The sequence below is a fragment of the Paralichthys olivaceus genome, chromosome 16, assembly GCF_024713975.1.
Source record: "Paralichthys olivaceus isolate ysfri-2021 chromosome 16, ASM2471397v2, whole genome shotgun sequence".
In the NCBI taxonomy this organism is placed as follows: domain Eukaryota; kingdom Metazoa; phylum Chordata; class Actinopteri; order Pleuronectiformes; family Paralichthyidae; genus Paralichthys; species Paralichthys olivaceus.
This window is the reverse complement of record NC_091108.1, coordinates 12,258,671-12,279,484: the sequence shown is the minus strand read 5'-3', so window position 1 is coordinate 12,279,484 and position 20,814 is coordinate 12,258,671. Positions and strand designations below refer to the sequence as shown.

The 20,814-nt window shown below is 40.6% G+C and overlaps 3 protein-coding genes across 3 annotated transcripts; all 3 read right to left on the bottom strand.

The window, feature by feature from the left end:
• Nucleotides 1-312: 312 nt before the first annotated feature.
• LOC109637314 (probable G-protein coupled receptor 148) lies at nt 313-2,826 on the bottom strand. The gene has a single exon (XM_069511280.1). It carries the CDS (start codon nt 2,824-2,826, stop codon nt 1,867-1,869), a length of 960 nt encoding a protein of 319 aa, XP_069367381.1. The 3' UTR covers nt 313-1,866.
• A 1,508-nt stretch (nt 2,827-4,334) lies between these two features.
• Nucleotides 4,335-7,760, bottom strand: mterf4 (mitochondrial transcription termination factor 4). Its single transcript, XM_020099576.2, has 4 exons — nt 7,644-7,760; nt 6,875-7,319; nt 5,778-5,962; nt 4,335-4,822 (listed from the first exon to the last, which is right to left on the bottom strand). Exons 1-4 carry the CDS (start codon nt 7,668-7,670, stop codon nt 4,430-4,432), a joined length of 1,050 nt encoding a protein of 349 aa, XP_019955135.2. The 5' UTR covers nt 7,671-7,760; the 3' UTR covers nt 4,335-4,429.
• Nucleotides 7,761-8,105: 345 nt separating this feature from the next.
• Nucleotides 8,106-19,754, bottom strand: pask (PAS domain containing serine/threonine kinase). The gene is made up of 21 exons (XM_020098955.2): nt 19,378-19,754; nt 19,050-19,262; nt 18,097-18,326; nt 17,806-17,976; nt 17,507-17,641; nt 17,235-17,369; nt 16,802-17,039; nt 15,716-15,897; nt 15,497-15,626; nt 15,103-15,274; nt 13,705-13,913; nt 12,746-12,875; nt 11,585-12,171; nt 11,341-11,483; nt 11,070-11,237; nt 10,850-10,975; nt 10,615-10,749; nt 10,322-10,521; nt 9,879-10,012; nt 9,626-9,775; nt 8,106-8,961 (listed from the first exon to the last, which is right to left on the bottom strand). Exons 2-21 carry the CDS (start codon nt 19,240-19,242, stop codon nt 8,792-8,794), a joined length of 3,738 nt encoding a protein of 1,245 aa, XP_019954514.2. The 5' UTR covers nt 19,243-19,262; nt 19,378-19,754; the 3' UTR covers nt 8,106-8,791.
• Between the last annotated feature and the right edge of the window lie 1,060 nt (nt 19,755-20,814).

The following is a 20,814-nucleotide window of genomic DNA, read 5'->3' as shown; positions in this document are numbered from 1 at the left end:
CCAACATGAGGAAGTAGGTAAGGTGAGGAACTTCTATAAACTGCAAGAGGATGATGTTTAGGCCTCCAGGAACCTGGCTGTACAAGTTCCCCAGAACTAAACGGTTTAATCAGAGAGGACCATGAGGAAGAAGCAAGGTGAGCCTCAAACATTTATGTTTTCATCACTATTCATATGTTTGTTAGCAGATTATACACACACACAAAAAGACTGAATAGAAGTCTACGAATCTTGGAAGGACGGGACTATGAGTTAAGAAAGATGTTATTACATTTTGGCATGGATGCGGACAAACGGACAGTTCCAGGACAATTTGTTATCATTTTTCTTTAATATCGAATTATTGTTAGTAGTTATAATTAGACAAATAACAATAAGCAGTGAGGCCAGTGTTTGATGTTTGTAACATTACAAATAGAACAAATGGTTCTATATTAAACCTCTCAGTTCTAAAAATGTTCATCCTATCTCCGTATGTTTTTCAGGCCTTAGGTAAAATAGGACATTATATTGAGTAACAGATGTTTTTCTCTGGAAACGAGTGGTGTAGAACATAAGAAATACTCTACCTGCAAACTGAAACAATATTAAAGGATTTATCGCCAGTTTGTTAACGTCAGATCTGTATTTACACAGTGAAAATATGTCTGAGGGTAAAAGATTTTTATGATTCTTGAGCTGAGATACAATTGACACGGACTATGCTATGAATATGATATGAACAGTATGTAAGGGCTAATACTACAAAATATTGAGGTTTCTTCCTTTTTTTTCAAAAATCAAGCACATTCATGGGACTGATATTACGAGTGTATGCATTTAGATCCAAATAGAAATCTGGATCTAGTGGATTTAAATGTGGTTTCATAAGATGTATGATAACAAATAGGACTAGAAATATGTAAACACCACCAATGTGTAGCTGAGAATCAACAGCTTATATGTCCAAACATACATGATAGATTTAAATGGAACTTAAGGGGACAGTTAGCAGAGGTATGTGCTCTGATGGGCGCCAGCCTTCTTCGACAAAATCGATGTAGAAGTTGTTTTTCCATCTGCTCCACCTGCAGATGGAAAAATGAAATGAGGGTTGGGGGCATGTGGACTTGGAGCAAGGCAACACAAGTCTCTTTAGTTTGCTGCAGGAAAGAGCAATGACACAGCCCAGTGGACAAAAAATGTGTTGACTTGTTGCACCAGTTACAGGTGAGACAGAGACACAGACAGACATCAGTCCTTTCAGCCATGACTCATGTCTACATTCACCACACCTTCCTAAATAAGGGAATTCGCTCCTTCCTCTTCGTCACCTGCCAAGTCAATCAAACATTTGTTAATGATGGAGATTCCCTTTTAGAACACACAAGGCTTTTAAAGCAAATGGAGTTAAGTGCTTTGTTACTGCAGCAATAAAACAGAGGCTGAGTGGCTTTTACATCACATAATGATGATAGAATACATATTTGGTTTGTACAATCTCCTCCGCTGAGGGTGTTATGTTTTCGTGAGCAGGATTATGCAAAAACTTCTCAACCAATTTCCATGATATTTTGTAGAGGGTTGACCAAAGGAAGGAGCCATTACATTTTGGTGTGGATCCAGATCAGGATGTGGATCCAGGACTTTTTTTTCCACTTTCTTTTACATTGTGAGATAGGATGTTTTTCCTTTTTTTGCTTGATTTCTCAGAGAATAATTCAAAGAAAGGGCCACACTGAGAATTTGCATTTATGGCCTCATTAATTCTAAAATCCTTGGTAATGTCTTTGCAGGTGTATCTATGTTTGTTGGAGGGCTACTTTAAAAACCAGATATCACAAGTAATGCCATTGTAGAAATGTGATAACAGTCCTGATGAGTTATTTATGATTCCGTGTTCTGGCAGAGTCCCAAGTGTCGATGCAGCAGCTGCATCAAAGTGTCAGAGATCTCCCTGTACCTCAACCCATAGAGGTACGGAGCAAATGCTCTGGGCAGCAACATGAAGATACACATGTTGACTGTGCTGACCCACACACGAACATCTTGACTAATGTCTTTCCTCTGGAACAGGAAAAGCTCCAGGGTGAAAACAAATCCTGGGGTGAAGTAGAGCAGGAGCAGAACCCCGTGGGCCAGCAGGGTGACCCGAGCCCTGGAGAAGCGGCTCTGCCAGATGCCATGGGTCCTTGTTACCATGTAGAGTCGAATGTAGCAGTAAAAAATGAGCAAAGCACAGACGAGCGCTGCAACGAAGAAGTAGATGTGGATGGCTACCACGTTCTGGACCTGAATGAGGCCGAGGGAGACGAGGACCAGACAAACAGACAACTTCTCATGGGGATATCCCCTCTCCACCTCCATCAAGATCACCAGGGTGAATGGGTACACAGCTGCTAGAACCCACACCCCCACCAGTATGCGGTGGATGCGGGCAGGAGGGAGCAGGTCGTGGTACCGAAGAGGCCAGCGGACAGCAGCGTAGGTGTCCACCACCATGAGGGTGATGGTGAGGATGGTGCAGCAGTACGCGGTGACGGTGACGGCTGTGAACAGCCCACACATGATCCAGGGGACCTGAGCACTCACGGCGTTGCAGATCATAACGGCCAAGTTGAGAATGAGGAAGAGCATGTCCGCAATCAGGGTGTTGGCCACCAGCAGGTAGCGTGTCTCCCGCCGCAAGGCACGGGACAGGAAGATACACGCCAGGAGAACAGGGTTGGCCAACAAGGTGGCCAAGGTGATGACCGTGGTGGGGATGAAAAAAAACTCCAGGTGCCACCTCTGCAGACTCTCGACCCACTCCTGTGTGAGGTTTGCCACGAGTACTGATGATGTCATTTTGTGTCTCGGCTACGGACTGAGGTGTGATTTATGATGTGTTGATTACTTCCTCCTGCAGCTTCCTGTGAATGAAAAAAACACAAATTAATATCAGGAAGTGAAACTGTAAAAACATTTATTATCGGCGTCATTGTTTTGTTTTTTATTAACATCACAGTTTTGCCACTTTTAGGTAATTAAGTGTGTCGATGAAAACACAATGAGGCTCTTTAAGATAACCCATGTGCTATGCAATCGATCAATTGATCAAACATCCACACGAGGAAGAGTAACAGCAGTAATTACATTGTGAATTATGGTCTTTAAACAATCACTCTGTTCTCGTATCTGTCATCTTGATGAATTGCAGTCTGAGCAAACCTGTGGTATATACATTTTCCATGCACTGCTTCGCATGACTCCATCTTTATTACAGTGTTGATTGCTCTGCAATGCTCCTTGTATAGATATTAAAACATGTTCAGTTCACATGTTTAGTAATTCTACTGCTAGAATTCAAGTGCACACTCTGGACTCTGCCCTATTTCACATGAAAACAAATTCAAAAGGCTGAAGTTGTAAATAATTAACTCAAAATATGAAACATTGTAAAATATAAATTTAATATACTGCATAAAAACATAAGAACTGATGAAACTGACATTTTCAAATATAAATTCACCTACACTTTCAGGTGGGGGGTTCAGTATTAAATGCATAAAATTAGGATTTCGTACAAACATGATGATATATCTTCCATCTCCTACATGCTTATAAATACTCGAAAACTTAAAGACACAACAAAAACTCAATCACTCGGTTCTATACAAACTTTGCATACTTATTGACAAATTATTGATCGGCCAAAGGTGGGTTTTTCTTACCTGACGTCCAGAACTGAAAACTCTCTCTTCTGATGCACATCCATTGAGCTTAGCACTCCAACAAATCAATGGATGCTTTGTACGACTCGACTTGTCCCCTGGCCTTATCTGATGCACTCTCTGTTGACTCATACAGATAACATGAGGTTGGAGAAAGCTGCAGCCACTTTGCAGTAACATAGTAACAGGGTGGAGCTTTTCATCCTCTTCACTGCTCCGCATGCTGTTGATTTTTCAAATTTTCTACCCGAGATGCTTTAAATCTCATTTGTCGAGGCAAATTCTTTTGAAACCATCAAAATTAAAATTGTTATATCGAAGTTTCCCTCTTCAGTTCTTTACTTCTTAGGAAGAGTCCAAAACCTTTTTGATGGAGCAAAGAATGTATGAGAGAAACATTTATAACTCGCCCATATGGTCATCATCTGATGGCCCGACTCCGTGATGACGCCACTGCATCTCACGTGTGTATGAGGTCACTTAAATAAACACCACTCAACTCCAAACCATCAGTCTGATCTCTAACATTGGTTCATTGAAAAGAGAAGACGCCTGATAAAATCCTCACAGCATCGTGTTTCCATGTGTTTAAGACAAGAATATTTTAAACACAGAATAATAAACCTGACCTCGACAAACAGCTGAGAAGAAACATTTTATTGTTTCATTTGCCATTAGATGTCATTTTCTCTAATCACTCCATTTCCTCTTTAAATTATTTTCAGACCCTTATATCGTCATGTCTTTCTTCTCTTTCTGTATCCACTCCTGCGTCCTGTCTCCTCCTCTTCTTCATCCTCCTCTTCCTCCTCAGAATCTGTGCCATCGGTGCTGATGCTGCCGGCCTCCTTTTCTTCTTCCTGCCACTCTCTTGCCACAAGTCTTTGAAAGACCTCGTACTCCTCCACTGACGCCTTCGCAACTGCTGTGAGGAAGGTGTTCAAGTCGACGTTGAGGATGCTGTCCAGTTTAGGGTTGATGATTATCGTCTGTCCTTTCTTATCTGGGGTTTGGTAAAGACCCCTGCGCTCCAGAAAACAGTGTCGACATCGAACCTCATCCAGGGAGTAACGGAACAACCTGGACTTAATAATGTCCGCCTGTTTGACACCCATTCGAAAGTAGGCATACTGTGGAAGGATGGATAAAAAAGAATATATGTATTAACAAATTATATTTAGAGCTATTTCAATGTTACAAATCTATTCTGTGGAGATCTTAAAATCATACATTACATAACTGAAATGCTTTGACAACCATCAGACTTGTCAACGTCAAATGAAGCCACCAGAGGGAGCACTACACTTGTGTACAGTGTCCATAACATACAGTCTATGGTCCATACACACCAGTTCTAAACAGGTTTTCAGTGAGTAGTGTGTTCTTACTGGAAAACGACATACAAGTTAAGATCAGTGTGTAGAATTACTATGCAGATAAACTATTGTCCCAGAATGCAAAGCACAAAGGTAATGGGGGAGCAGTGGTTGACGGTGAATGGAAAGTCAAAAGTGTGATTGACGTCTGTCAGCACGAGATTTCAAAACACTAATGTGGGTTCATATCATTCGTTATCCAGATACAAATGTGGAAATAAGAGTTAATGTTGGGTGTTGTCTTTTTCAATGACTGTGGCCTCTGATCTGATCTTTGCTCATAGATTGGGGAAGTCATTAAATCTGTTTACAAGGAGAGCAGCATTTCAACCCAGAAACTTTGTCCTGCCCTTAGAAAGAGGTTCAATTAAATTGTGTTGAACTTAATTTGATTCAAGTCAACGAATACATTTTCATATTCATAAATTCATAACTCATCAAAAGTTCACAACACAAAGTTATATCCTCAAGTGTGTTTGTCTGCAACATCAAAATAACCTGTATGTTATTAATTTATTTTACAAGAAATAAATAATAAATGTGTGGATCAGACAAATATTATTCAATAATTGGCATAATTAATTGTTTTAAATTAATTATGAGAATTATTGGATCTTCTTCTTCTTATCTACACAATGATTTTATTTACAAACATTTATTTTTGCTTCAGCACTGTCTCATTCTTTTCTTGTTTGCTTTGCTCGCTCACCTGAAACATGTACTCCACCTGACCCGGATCCTCCAGGACGATGGACGGACTGTCTCTGAGGATGTCTGTGACCTGCTGGCCAGTGAACAGACACTTCTCTCTGAGAAACCCCACCACATATTTTACTGTCTTCACAGGTACTGTCAGGATCTGGGGGTAATGGGCCACCACTCGCTGAAGACTGCCTATGGGGAGACAGGTTAATTATTTAAAGCACAGTCTACATAGTAAAACAACACTGTGCAAGTTTGACTTTAAAATAGCAGCTTCAAAATGAGGTTGGAATGGGGCTGATTTCCTTTGCACTCTCACCATGGACGTCTGTTCTTGCTCTATGTAACTTTGGTGAGCAAGTATGGAACTGACTGACAGCCGCAGCTTCAACTGTCAGAAACAGGTCCAGTGAATTCAAGAGAAATGCCGAACTGTAGATCAGTTAAAAAGACTTAGAAGGTAATAGAAAAACAGGCATCATCTCCACGAGACTAGCTCTGTGGTTGTGAGGAAACTATTAAATATCACAAATTCTTAATAAAGTTTGGTGTATTTGCAACAACAGTAGCCGTTGATCATGAGGAATATCCATGCAGTCAAAGCTCCACTCAACACTTCTATAAAGTATGAACGGAACATAGAACAGCATTAATCACCATGCGTGGCTGAAGAGGGCGCTGTTGTTCAGTAAAGTCACACAATGTTGCTTTAAAATTCTCTGGGCATGAACTTTAAAAGGTATAGTTCACCAAAAAAATGAAAAGTCATTTATTATCTACTCCCCACAATGGAGGTGGGTGAAGTGTTGGAGTCCTAAAAACACTTTTGGAGTTTCAGGGGTAAACAGCACTGCAGCCAAATCCAATACAATTGAAGTAACTGGGGGCCACAAAGAAACAGAAAATGCCTCCATACTTCTCCTGTGGTTTCATCCAAGTGTCAAATTTGACTTGAAACGACATCATTTGAATGTCAGGGCTTACGGACACTTGGATGACACCACAGGAGAAAGTGTTGAGTGGACTTAAACACGTCACCCACCCCTCCATCAACAGAGTTCATTTTCCCTTTTTAAGGATGAATCATGAAGATGATGTTCTCACCTTCGACTAAACCCAGTTTCCTCAGGTTTCCTATGCGCTGCTGAAGCTGTGACTCCATGGTGGTGCACACTTCAGGACATTTCTGCAGCAGCTTCAGGACGCTGGAGGGATTGAGCCCCAGAGCGAGCAGAGCTGTGAGGGTTGACAGCGCGTGTCTGGCAGCTCTTCCCCCTCTCACTCTGGACACAGTCTCAAACATCTGCCCAGCCTGAGTTTCTGTGAATCCCATGTCGGCTAGAGCCTGCGGAGTCAGCTCCGTGGCTGGCGTCTCAGACACGAGACTAGCTCTGTGGTTGTGGTGCGATGACTGCAGAGGACTCCGGCTGCTGGAGGAGCAGAAGAACCCGCAGCCGACGTGTCGAGGCTGGAGGAGGCATCTCCAGGTGCGAGGTGGGCTGAGCAGAGAGGAGGAGGCGGCGGCAGCTCTCACAGTCCACCGGAAAACCTTCAGCAAAGAGAATATGGCTGTAAAACTTCTTCAGTAGCTATGATCGGGTTTTATCTTAGCACGTTGAGCTTCTCTGATCCACACATGTCACAGTTTTGGCTCCAGAGCGGAAGTTAACAGAAGAGTTGCAACCTCAGCTGTAGCTTTCGTTAGCTCAAGTTAGCAAACATGAAGGTTATAAAGGGTTTTGATGCACTGCAGGGCATTTCTTATCTCCGCCATTACCACGCTTCTAAAATATGTGACTTCATTACCGTTAAATAACACGCTACGTGTGTAAAAAGGAAATAATTAAGAACATTTTCCAGCTTTCTGGTTCACCTGCTGCGCTGCCACTGTGGTTCCCATGCTGGTCCGTCGTGTATATAGGTCCGTGCCATCAACTCGTAAAACAAAAGGTTCCGCCTCTTCAAACGTTTTGATGTTTCGAAGCAGGGAAGTTTTGACACCTTCTCTTTTTTAGTCAGTAGAGTTCTTTCTTTTTAAAGATTTACACGTACACTGTAAAGACAGAACTGTTTCAGTGTTGATAGGCTGGACTGATATTTGTTTTAATCATCAGTAAGATATTTCATAGTTCACATATAACTTCAACCCATTCCATGTATAAGTAAATCATTGCAATAATTTTTTTTTCCACTTGTGACGATACAAAGTATTTGCAAAACAAGCTTTCTAATATAAGTTCACAGCTTAAACACACTCTATGAACTCTATTTACCAAGTGCACACATTATTTGCTGTGGCACCTGTTTGGCTATGGCAACATAAAAACAAGAGTCATTTCAGATTCATTTAGTGTTTACTGGTTGTATAAAGGTTATACATTTAAAATAAATTCACAATGTCTGCAAGACAAATAAACTTAACTCATTCTGGGTAGTTCAAGATAATCCATCTGATTATTACTGTGAAAAACAAGTCTGTGGTAATATATTTATTCAGGTACAAAAATAGATAAAATATTGTAAATATACTTACAATTTTGACTAAAACATTTAAAAACCATGGACAGAAAAGACATACTTATTAATAGATTAGTAAAGAAAAAAAAGTATATTCAACTTTAATCGATCAAAGACAAATGCTGGAACCCTGTGAATCATTACGGCGATTTTGATCAAATATTTCCTTTAGCTAAAGAATAAATAAAATTATATAAATAAAAAAAGAAAAAAACATTGGTGTGTTGGAGACGATGCTTTTGCATTCCTGTATTGCACTTTGCTATCACAATATTTCCATGAGTACTTTTTAACAATGATGCTCATTATGGTGTGTACTTCATAAAGGAAGAGTCCTCTCTCCTTGTCTACAGAAGACTCAGTTCAAGACAGAATAGTGTTTGTTAATTTCCATGTGCAAAAAAATTGCTATTTTTTCTTATTTGACACTTCATGTGATCATTGCAGAGTGACAGATCAAATGTTGGACTGATGGTTGGACTCCCCTCCCTTTAAATTCAGTCTTTAGTTGTCATGGAGGTATTTCTGGAGCTCAGTCTCCAGGGCCACCATTGACAACCTCTCTTCCTCATCTTCCTCTTCCTCATCACTAGGTAGAGTCTCATCACCATAATCTGGGAACAAGCCTTGTCTATTGTAAACAACAGGGCTGGACTCTTGTTGCTGTGGTGAGCCTGTTAAAAGAAGAGAGAGACTTGCTAAGAATACAAGTTCTAAAACCTCTCACATTCAAGAAATGCCAGGAATTTAAAATGCTTTTGGATTTAAGCCATCATTAAAGGAAAATCATTTTAATTGCTAGTTGCTCAAATAGACAGTTCATAAAGATGAGTGACTTGGCAAAAGCAAGATGGTGGCTGGCTGCAATACAGGTCATAAACCCAGCCTCATCCATTAGCAAATGGGACACAGACCAAACTAAAAATAAGTAGTGAGTACAATTAAATAAATTTTTCCTAAAGATGGTTTCTAAACATTTAAGGTAGTTCATATAACACCGATGTTTGTTCAAGAGCTAATTTTTCCAGTAAGTTCAGTTTTAAGTAGTTTAATTGTATAAAAATGAGGTGAAATTTCATCTTTGACAGCTGAAACTGATCTGCGACTGGCTGAGCTTGTGTATCGTTGGTAGCTCCATGCAGACAACGGCTCCACACTGCGATCACTACTGTGCAGACTTTAGCTTTAAATGACGCCAAAAAGGCAAGGCGGCTGAAACCATATCTGGGAGGAAGTAGTGTCACGTCATCCGTCATTATAAACAATCTATAGTTTCACAGATGGAACCTCATCACATCTGAAGTGGCCATAGTCAGCCTGGTTGTAAAGAATACTCACAAAAGCTCTGAGTTGCAGGAAGCACCTCTTTCCAGCTGTACTCTGCCAGGGAAATGGGTTGGCTGATCCAGGGCTGCAGCAGCAGGTGATCCAGAGTCATCCTCTGAACAGGGTCAGGGTGCAGCAGCCCACATAGCATGCCATTGAGATCTGTGAAAATACACAGAGAAATAAGTGATGACCCTCTGTGATTGCCAGTGATAACGTAAAAGACAAAACAATTTTCAGCCGACAGGAAAGAGCTGCTGTATACCTGCAGAAAGGGGGAATGGAGGCTTGAGTGTGGCTCCAAGGATCTCACCCACATCACAGAAGGGGTTCTCACTGAACAGCAGAGTGTAGAGCAAAACCCCCATAGACCACATCTCCAGCTCTGGGCCCTCATAGCTACAAAAACACACCAACAAGGAGATACACATTAATTAAAATAAGCTTGTGAATATGGAAAACATGCAATCAATTTATCATCTATTAAAACATCTAACTTTACAGTGAGAATATCCTTGAAGCTAATGTTTAGCTAAGATTAATGGTTATAAAAGTCACACAGGACTGAAAAATAGTGCTCTGCTGTCAGGTTTAATGATTATAACAGGAGATTTATTCCCTTTTTAGCCGTAAATGACACTAACACTGAGCTGCTCCTATTTAGATACATACTACACCACTTGTTATTAATGACTATTATATACTTACGGATTTCCCTGAAGCACCTCTGGGGAGCAGTACTCCAATGTGCCACAGAAGTTGTAAAAGAGCTTCCCTGGAGCCATCATGGCAGCAGAGCCAAAGTCGATCAGTCGAATGTGGAAACACTTGTCGATGATGATGTTCTCATCTTTTATGTCCCTGTGGAGGATGTTCTTAGCCCTCAGATAGAAGACAGCTGCCACCAGCTAAAACACAGAACAAGCATCCAGTTTAAACAGGGACCAAATGATGATTGTAATAACTGTAATATGCAATTTAAACAAAATCCTTGTACATACCTGTCTAAAGATGTAGCTAGCCAGGGGCTCATCTAACCTCGGCTGCATGTCAATGAATTCAAAAAGGTCCAGACCATCTCCGTGTTTCTCCATCACCATCTGGAAGTAGTTCCCGTTCTCAAACACTTCCAGGACCTAGTGGCACACACATGAACATAAAGCAAATCAATATTTTAGAGGAAAAATGTTTCTGAAACTCTGTGACTTAAGTGTTTAGACGTGTCAACCCAGTTACCTTGACAATATTGTGGTGCTGCACTCGTGTCAGTATGGCAATCTCTTGGCTGACTCGCCCCAGCATGGGGTCATCTAACCAGCAGTCACTCACTATCCTGGCTTTACCGATGAACTTCACCACCACCTGTAAAATGATAATTTCATAAAAACGCCATATCATCACAAACTTTAAATTTAAAGGTTGGTGTGATTCTGCATTGATAAAATTCAGTTCTTACTTCTTGTCCATCACAGTGTCTTACTGCCTTCCAGACAAAGCCAAAGGCTCCTTTACCCACAGCTTTAATTGGCTGGTACTCCTCTTCAAACTGTCCGTCACAGGCTCGAGAGTGCTCCAAGTCCATGGTGGAGCGTAATGCCTCCCCACGACTGGCCTCACCGATCCTCTGGAAACAAAGGAAAAAATGGTGAATAACACTTTTTATATTTTGATAAACATGAATAATTCGGCCTTCTATCTTATTTCTTAAGATCTTTATTGCTACTAACCTCTCCGAGACTGGCTCCTGACTGGTTGTGCTGTGATCGATCTGTTTGCAACATTGACCCCTGCTGGCCAGGCCGACTCATCCACACACAGAACATCGCGCTCCCATCAGGGAGGTTTGTCTTGCACACGTCACATTGCACATCTGGAGAGAAAAACAAGAGACTGTTTAAAGTCTGTTTGCTTTATGTTGGAGTATCTGCAGATTTTTTATGAGAGATTCTAAAACAGTAAACTTGTACCAACCTACTCTTGTGCCATCTCTGTGGTAGGCACTTGCTTCAAATCGACCCTCTAGTATCTCTGTAGCATCTGAGGACAGGGTGTGTCCATTTACTTTCTCTTTTTTAGGTGTAGATGTTGCAGGAATGTCTCTCACTGACTGAATCCCACCATTCATTTGTACAGGGAACTCCGCACTCTTTCCGTTATGAATTGAAGAGAGAGCTGCCCACTGTTCCTGCTCATTTGGCTCCTTTTGCAGTTCTTCAGTTGAACCATTTCTGGCCACCACAGCAGAATCTTTAGTCTCAACAGGCTCTGCCTCTTGGTCAGACTGTACCCCGCATGGAGAGGGTGTCCGCAGGAGCTCGGTTGTATCGCAAGATATCACGGAGTGTTGGTTTTCATCGCCGTATCCTCCGCCACTGAGCAGCTCTATACTATTGCTCAGATTCAGATCAGCCAGAGACCGGGTCACCAGATCACCATTACTGTTGAGGTCCAGGAAGTAGCTGGCTGAGTCCTCTACTTGTTCTGCATGAGACTCCTCTGCTTGGCCTGGGTCAGATCCACCATGACCAGCAAATTTTTCACAGAAGCCAGAGGAAGACCTGGGAAATTGAGATTTTACACAATGATTACTAGGATCAGCAAACTGCAGCATTACATGGGGGAATCTTCAAAATACACATGTGAAGAAGGTATTATTTTATCAGAAGGAGGTAGGGAAATGTGACTTTGGTGAAGAATGTTAAACACTTTCTCTCCAGTTTCAAACTGGCATGTCACAGTCTTTCAGGGCTGTAAATTCATAAAATATTTAAATGAAAGCAGCTCAGTCCAACTGATGTTATGGAATCACTCTGCAGTTGCCCTGCCAGGAGAGAGGTGCTTTTTTCGAAATGAAGGCATTCAACAAAATGTCAGTCGCCTTTCATGGAAAAACTTGAACTAATAATCATACAGATATTAAGGAATCTGTTTCTATAGTAATAACTTAAAAAGAGCTATAGTGCTAACCTCTTGTCTTATAGTCTTGATTACTGACATAAGATATGAGCTGTCTTCACAATTAGATGTTAAATGTGGTGATGACATGGAAATACATTTGAAGCAAGCTGTATGTTTGGTGCTAAAAATGTGACACATACATTTTCTTTTAAGTCAAAGAAATTCTCTCCTCACCTGCTCTCCAGTGAAATGACCTCATAGCTGGAGTCCTGGAGGACAGAGGCACATGATTGGTGTTTTTTTTCTTTAGTAGGGGAGGTGCCCACCCCCCTGCCAACAGCATGTCCTCTCTGAGTGGGAGTTTCTAAACAATAAAACAAAATTATGATGAATATTTTTCAATGCATTTTCTCAAAGACTGCTATTTATATGCTAATCCTCACTGCACATATGACAACACTACAAACAACATTAAACCTTTCCATATAGCATGTTTGCAGTTTATTTAGCTGATTTTCCTTTGAGGTAGCCTTTGTTCCCATTTGAATATATATTACATTTCTGTAGTTTAGTGTATTGTGTACATGAGATGTTCATAGCAGCATTGGAAATGCTTCCAACACAGCAGAAAATGTTGGGTCGGGCAATGTGGAGTACATAAATCTATGTACCCATTCGATACCACGTATTAAAAGTAAATTAGTTTCACCCTGATAAAGCTGCAAATTTTTTTTTATACCAGAAATAATATCTTCACTGCTCCAAATCAGCAGTTGCGTTGAACTGCCACTGGCAGGTATTGTTTTTAGAGCGGCAAAGAAGAAATGATTACCAGTAGTGGTAGCCAGGGCAAGCTAACACAGACAATTTGGCAATATTCTGAAAAGTCCCACAAGCAACGTGTACTGCAAGACTGCAGCTTCAAGGGGTGGTGCTTAGTGTTGCCAATTACAACACTAGTAATAGGCCATACAACGATGATTGCAATCAGCATTTCCATGCAGGGTCAAGTAGAAATAAACGGTTATAATACATTTTTATAAAGTTGTTATTACTTAAAAAACACCGGTATCAGCCAATATGCAAAGTCCATTTGGAACATCAACATGAAATACAAATAGAACCACAAATAAATGACTTAATGGAAAATAGAAAAAGCTATATTTAAGTAGTACACTTGGGGATAAATTCACCTGGGACAATCTCATTGCAGAGGTGCTGTTCTGCATCGTACTGTGATGGTTTCGGGAGAATAAGGCAGTAGGTGCCTTCTTCTTCTTCTGGAGGTTCCACCCAGGCAAATGTCTTGAGGAGAGCCTGAGTGTTGTCTGCACCTTCCAGCTGACTATTGCAGCGAGCGACCTGGGCCGCCTCCTCCATCAGCTCTGATGTGTCGTCGGCCCTGATGAAAGAATGGCTGGATTTTAGTCAAAATACTGCATTGCATGTCATGATTAAACAAGTGCACAGATTCTGGAAAAAGATTAAAAATCAAACCGTCACTATGAATCACAGAGTAACAAAAAATGCACCACTGTGGGTGTCATTGTTGTGTTTTTCACATAAATTAATCAGAAGACAAGATACCACATCAAAATATTTGAGGTTGGCATTAGAGAAACCGATGGTCGCTCCTTCGTCTTTGTGATTGGAGAAATGTGGATGTACAGAATTAAGCTTTAAGCAGGACCTTGTTTTTTGCCTGATAATCATTAGTCATTTGACGTGAAAAAGTCCCTCTGGATTTATTTTTCCTTGAGGGTGAGTCTGGATACATGCATCAGTCAATAACAATCTATCGCGAATCTTGTATGTACTGATGACCTCTCATTAGCAAGGACAGAAAAATCATTCAATGTAATTCATGGGCAAGTGAAATGGCAAACAAGCAAGTAACACTTTGTAGGAAGATTGGCGTTGGGTTTGATATGTGTTCTGTCCAGGGTGCAGCCTTTTACGTGTCTAGCTGTAACAGTAGATCTAATGAACAACATAACTAATTGGAAATGTCACAGAGATTTTGTTAACACTGAAATACTGTACTGAATAATTAACTAAATGACATACTTATACAATACTACAGTAATGCCATAGTAATATTTATCTACAGATCTCGTCCATTATTCAACAGATTTCCAGTTGGGAACACACACGTGCTTTCTTTTAAGCCCTGGGTGTTTGTTTTTATAAGTCAAAACCACAAACCACATGTAAGTATACATTTTTGAGGGCAAAAGAGGACATTTAATAAATTGAAATTCCAAAATCGGGGCTCTTCATCCCCCAGAGTCACAGTTAATGATCTGATTGTATCTTGAGGTGAGACTCCTGCTCACACAGTATGACAACTTAACAATTCTCAGCCTTAAAGTTTACCAAAACCTGGTCTGGAAAGAAAAGAAAAGACAAAATTAAACAATGGTAAAGGCTTTTGTCAAAGGGTCGCTGTAAGTAAAAGAGGTCTATTGTTTGTGTTGGCTGGTTAGATACACTGAAAGACCATCAGCTTTGGCTTTTTTTCAACATGAAGTCCTTCCGCACAAAATATTAAAGTGGAATATTATAACACGCACATGAGGATGTGCACTTACATAACCACACGTGTAGAGGTGACTGCAGGAGGGCAGAGAGTTGACAACGCGCCGGCCTGTTTCTCCAGTCTGGTGCCGGTTCCGGTGAAGATCCTGCCTCTGCCTGACGAGGTTCTTTCCATTATGGCTCGATGCACCATGGCCATATCTCCTGCCACCAGTGAGGACGGATCTAGGATTGTGAAACATTATTATTAAATTATAGATAATGCAAAGAAATATTATTGCATGACAAGAAGAAGTAAAAAAACAAAAAACAACAGGAATACATTTTGAGTAAAAGAACTGAGCAAGGAAACTATTACTACACACAAAGATAACACTAAAGACTAATCACAGAAAGTAGATAATGAAACTTGCTCTGTACACATCACAGATGGATTTAAATGCTCACCAGATTTTCCTGATATTTTGGATGAGGCTGCACTTTTACAAGCCTCTGCCTCAGAATTGGAGAATGGACAGGACTTTCTGTCTGTGTCAGACATCCATCTGTAGAAACCAGGCATCAGGAAAGTGACACTCTGTTGGAGACAAAGCAGCAGTGACAGAAGTGAGTGTCGTCCCAGCCCTCAATTTAAACGGCACTATTCCACTGATCATGTTGGCTGACCTTTCCTAACAGCTCATCCTTTCTGTAGCCAAACAAACTGAGGGTCAGGTGGTTGTGAATGCTGAAGATGGAACCATCAGGATGGAGAAGGAGGAGACCGCTCTGAGGAGCAAACACCCAGACTGTTCCAGAGTACTCCAGCGCAGGGCTTGGGGAGATGACCCTATCGTCCATTTTGACTCCTTTGAGAAACCAGACGCATGTTGAAAATGCACAAAATCACAGTATTTGGTGAATAGGGTGTTTTGGGGTACATACTAGAGCTCGACCATATATTGGTTAGCCGATAATATTGACAGATATGAACCTTTCACAAACTTTTCATATTTGTGTTTATGTTTGTTGTTATGCACCAATATGAATACTTTTTTACAGAATAAAAAAGATGTGCACTTATGTTTACACCTTATTTTGATTTAAAGTAATTTGTAATAAAGTTTATGATTAAACTGTAAAACATTAAGCCTAAATTACATTTCTTTGTGTTGCTTTGAGTGATTGTTTTTCATATTGAAACCCTATAGTATCTAAACTAGGACCATATAGGATATGTAGGGTTCATATCAGGTTGTATGCAAATCTATTTAGAAACTCCCTCGTCACTGTTCTGTGAAAGCCATGTAACTGTCAGTGTTTCATGAGATAAGGCAAGTAGATTTTTCAGCCTGGTTGAATGCAGCTGTTATTTTGAATTAATTTGGAGATGCATGTTTTCTATTGAACATTGTTGTGTGTAAAGTTTATACATCTTAAAGTTGGTTTAATCAACTCACTCACATTTGTTGATATTTTCTTTGTTGGCATTATTTGTGCAGCATTAAGAAAAACTGACATTCAATTCTAAGCCATGGTGTCAATTATTTCAGATTTTGATTATTTTTCCAACAGGATGTGACTTTTTAAATCTATTCTCTGCAAGTTATTATATAAAGTCTGGAGTCTCACTCTGCAAGATGTTTGGGCAGGATAACATTGACACAGTGGATTATGCTCCAGTTTGCTCAAAATAATATTGAGCGTTTTTAATCCCTCTAAGATTTAGCCATAGGTGACAGCTTAGATTTAGCATCTAACTAAACAACTCACCGGAAGACGGCTCTTTTCCATGCAAGTGTGAGGCTTCTGTCTGACACACAGGGGAGGTGAGAGGGGAGCAAGGCTGCTTGTCTTGTACATCAAAGCTTTCAAGACTATCTGATGGGCAGGTGAAACCAGTTTCGTTGTTTTGGGGTTTTCCACATAGAACAGCCCCCTGAATTTTGATACACAGCGGGACTAATGCACCCCCTCTGCTTTTACCGTACCGTCTCTGAACCCTCAGCATCTAAAAGAAGGAAGAAAAAGCAACGTCTAAGATGACAGTACCTAAGCTTAAAACGTTGAGGGATATAAATTCTTTTCTGCGTGTTCCTGAACTGACTAAGAAGCACCCTGGTAAACAGAAACTTAAAAGCAAAGCTTAAGAAAAAGGAGCGTTCCTCTGCTGAGTGGGACAATTTTGGTTACAAAGTGCGCTTACTTTGGGCAATGCATGAGTGTGCAGGGGGATTTGTAAAAAGGGGATTAGCTCCTTCACAGACATCCCTCTTAACTCGTCAGGGTGGTGGTATCCATGGAGATGCGCAAATGCAAAGTCACAGGTAAGGACAGTGCCCTAGAAATGACAGAGAAGTGCAACAAACAATTGTTTTAATAGGTTCGAAGACCCAGTTGGAAATAATTCAATGTACCAAAGACCTAAAGATCTGAGATAAATGACACAACTAAGGCTACTATTGATGATACACTTACATCTTGTGAAAAGGAGACAAAGGCTGAAAACCGCTCTACTTTTTCCATCATGACAAGCCATGGCTCTTCATTAGGCGACGGTTTGTGAAAGCACACTGACACCGGCATCTCACCAGATTGTGTCACAACATCCACCTACAGAAAAAATATTTAACACACACAACACTCTTCAATATACACACATATTCTTGCGGCGGTGGTGTAAGAATATTTGACCAAATAGTAAGTTGATATAATCATCTTTTGAGGAATATTAAACGATTTCATTTCTAATCTTTTTTAATTGGCATATTTCATACCACTTTTCCAGACACAGCTGCAACAGTTCCATCCTCCAGCAGATAATCTTCTTCCAATGCTTGTTCCAAGACCTGACTGGTTTTCTTTAAGAAACAGCCCAGCTTTTTTCCAATCAGCTCATAGGTGGTGCACTCAAACAGTTTGCAGGCCTGTTCGTTCACAGACAAAATCTGAAAAAAAATTTAATGAAACATGTTTTTACTGGGTATGTTGTAGTTGCAGTAGTTTGACCCATTCCACTGAGCTAACTTTACTCACATTTTAAACACACACACGAACAAAGAAATTACCTCTCTGGTTTTATGGTTGACAGTAAGAAGGACTTTGTTTGGGTTCAGGACAGATGGCGATCCTGTCAGGCCAAAGTTTCCAGAGTTTAGTTTACAGAACAGGCTGTCTTCTGTCTCTGACATAGTGGACGGGTGTGGCAGGCAGACAGGAGAAACTTGGGGGTCAGGGTGTAAACTAGAGATTTGCTGGTTTCTTGTTGCGACTGAACTGCAAACATCCAAACGTTGACCTGTAAGAAAAAAATTGGAACCATTTTTAAAAAATCTTTTCTTCCACATCAAAGATTTTATTTTTGACCCCCTCTGAGGATATTTACATCTTTCATTGTTTGATAGCAAGATCACGCCAAAACTACAGGGTGGATTAGTCAGGGCATAGATCCAGGAATTTCCCTTTCACCATCTTTAAGATTGCGTGATAGGGTGTTGTGTGACATTACCTTGATTTCTCAGACATTAATTCATGGTTCTTGTTGGAAAAAATCTGACATTATTAGGGTTCTGATATTAATACATGTTTACAATTTGGTGCAGATCAAAATAAAAATCTTGATGTAGTGAATTTAAATGTGGTTTTATAAAGGGACTGTTGGGCCTTGGCAGTGGTACATAGAATCCACTGGGTGCCATTCCGCTCACCTCCACTCAGGATCTGCGTGTTTCTGTTAGTGGGATAACGCAGAAATTACACAACAAATTTTGTGATGGGGTGGGGCATGAACCCATTACATGTTTGTACGATCAGAATTGTTTTCACTTTCTTTAACATTGCGAGATTGCAGATCCAGTGAATTTAATTCTTGGTTGAGATCTATGCTCTAGTGAGTAACATTCTTGTTTTGTGCAAAAGCCAGTCCCAAACTAAGTATCTAAACTTTTTGATTTTGTGTCATGGCCACAGTGGCATGTGTGTGTGTGTGTGTGTGTGTGTGTGTGTGCCAAGATAAACTCACCTGTCAGTGAACCAGGATAATAACGACGTTGCAGAGCTAAACGTTTCTGCTTGCACAATGGTGTCCGGGTGTGTGGGTAGGACTTGTTGAGGTCGAAGTCATCTTCCAGGAGATCAGAGGAGAGGTCGGGCACCACGCAGATGGTCTCTCCTTTAAATCTGACCCCGAGACGAGCTTGTGTCGACAGCGACATTGTTGTTGTGTATCCGAGAACTGGCGATGAGAATGAGAGTGTGTTAGCAGGTCGTGAAGCTGCAGGTTGGCGGGGACGGACTCAGTTAAAGACAGAGATTGTTGATAACTCAGATAGCAGCGTCTCGACACTCACCTGTAGTCGCAGAAAAGCACCGTGAGACTTCAGCTTCCAGGCTGTTCGGACAGACACTAGTCACAGCACGTTCAGTTGACGATAGCTGACGATGGTTGACAAGGTAACGCTGCCCCTCCTGGCTACCTGGCTAACTAGCCATCTGCTAACTCCACTGCTAACATTGCTACAAACAAAAACGCCACCGCCGCGCTCTGATGAAATAGTTCCCTGCCGCGGTTTTAATCTAAGCGGACGTCGCCGTAGTGTTTGCGCAGCTTCGACACCGACTCCAACGCGTCGGTTTGGGAGAATCGCAGGTTTTAATTTGGTTATTCCATTTAGTTGAATCCTTGTTTTTATAAACCGCGGGTTTCGAGCGCCAGTCGAGCGGAAGCGTCGACGAAAGCGTCGGTAGCCAATCAAATGTCCCGCTGCCGCACAGGGACAGCTCATTGGGTAATTCACCGGAACCGCCCGCCTTGGTTTCCTTGAACTCTGTTTCCACGGAAACAGAGTCAGAGCAACAAATAGGACCCAATGAAATAAACGAGGAGAGTAAAGCGTTTTAATTTTATTATTTCGTGATTGAATTCAAACATTTTTTTGGAGACGTGAACCCTTTTTTAAAAACAAAAGAGTGACAAGCACAATTATTTTTTTTGACCTTGAGTAAAAGTTATCGACCTGTTATTATTTTTCATAATTGGATATTTCATCTATTAATCATGTATTGACAAATATTTAACTTGTTTTGTATTTAACTAATTTTATATGGCTAATGTGTGATTCAAATGACTGATAAAATATCAGTCATTTTAACTGAACTGAAATGATAAGCAAGATAAGGTCTCAGCTTTTTTATATTTTCAATTAACTTAACAAGTATTTTATTATGAAACAGGAGCTGAACCTAAGCAGGAAACTTTTAAAAGTTACAGTTTAACTAAGCAAACAATACATATTCAATCTATTGTTCTGGGCTGAAATAAGAAAGAAGGCATTGACATAGGAACCACTAGACACCACATGAGAATTATAAGCTCTTTAATTTTATGTACAAATCTGATGAACAACACCAAAAACACATGTTTGAACTGAACATAAAGATAATCTCATTATGTAGAACTGGCAACTGGGAGAAGATGGGTAAAGATTACTGTGTTCCAGGTGCAGTGACTGCAGGGGTCCAGGTCCATATGTGTATTTATTTATTTTTTTAAACTGAGCCTCCTCATTAGCTGCACAATCTCCCCCAGAGGGAGGATCATCCCCCCAACAGTGAAGAGACAAACATTTTAGCTACAACATAGAGAAAAATTCAATGAATCAGAAATCATTGATGCTGACAGAATGTCTGTCAAAGTCCAAAATAAAAAGGGGTTAAAGGGTCACAAAAGGAAAGTACACTATCCTGTACTTTTGTGAAAAAACCATGAGATGAAACGCTCATTCTGA

Coding starts and splice junctions, on each gene's coding strand:
- LOC109637314 (XM_069511280.1), bottom strand. CDS start 2,826: ATGACATCATCAGTACTCGTGGCAAACCTCACACAGGAGTGGGTCGAG.
- pask (XM_020098955.2), bottom strand. CDS start 19,242: ATGTCGCTGTCGACACAAGCTCGTCTCGGGGTCAGATTTAAAGGAGAG. Junction 17,977..18,096: donor TCAACCATAAAACCAGAGAG/GTAATTTCTTTG, acceptor ATTTTTTTTCAG/ATTTTGTCTGTGAACGAACA. Junction 15,898..16,801: donor TGGAAAAGAGCCGTCTTCCG/GTGAGTTGTTTA, acceptor GGTTTCTCAAAG/GAGTCAAAATGGACGATAGG.
- mterf4 (XM_020099576.2), bottom strand. CDS start 7,670: ATGGGAACCACAGTGGCAGCGCAGCAG. Junction 7,320..7,643: donor CCACAGTGGCAGCGCAGCAG/GTGAACCAGAAA, acceptor TCTTTGCTGAAG/GTTTTCCGGTGGACTGTGAG. Junction 5,963..6,874: donor GAAACTGGGTTTAGTCGAAG/GTGAGAACATCA, acceptor GTCTCCCCATAG/GCAGTCTTCAGCGAGTGGTG.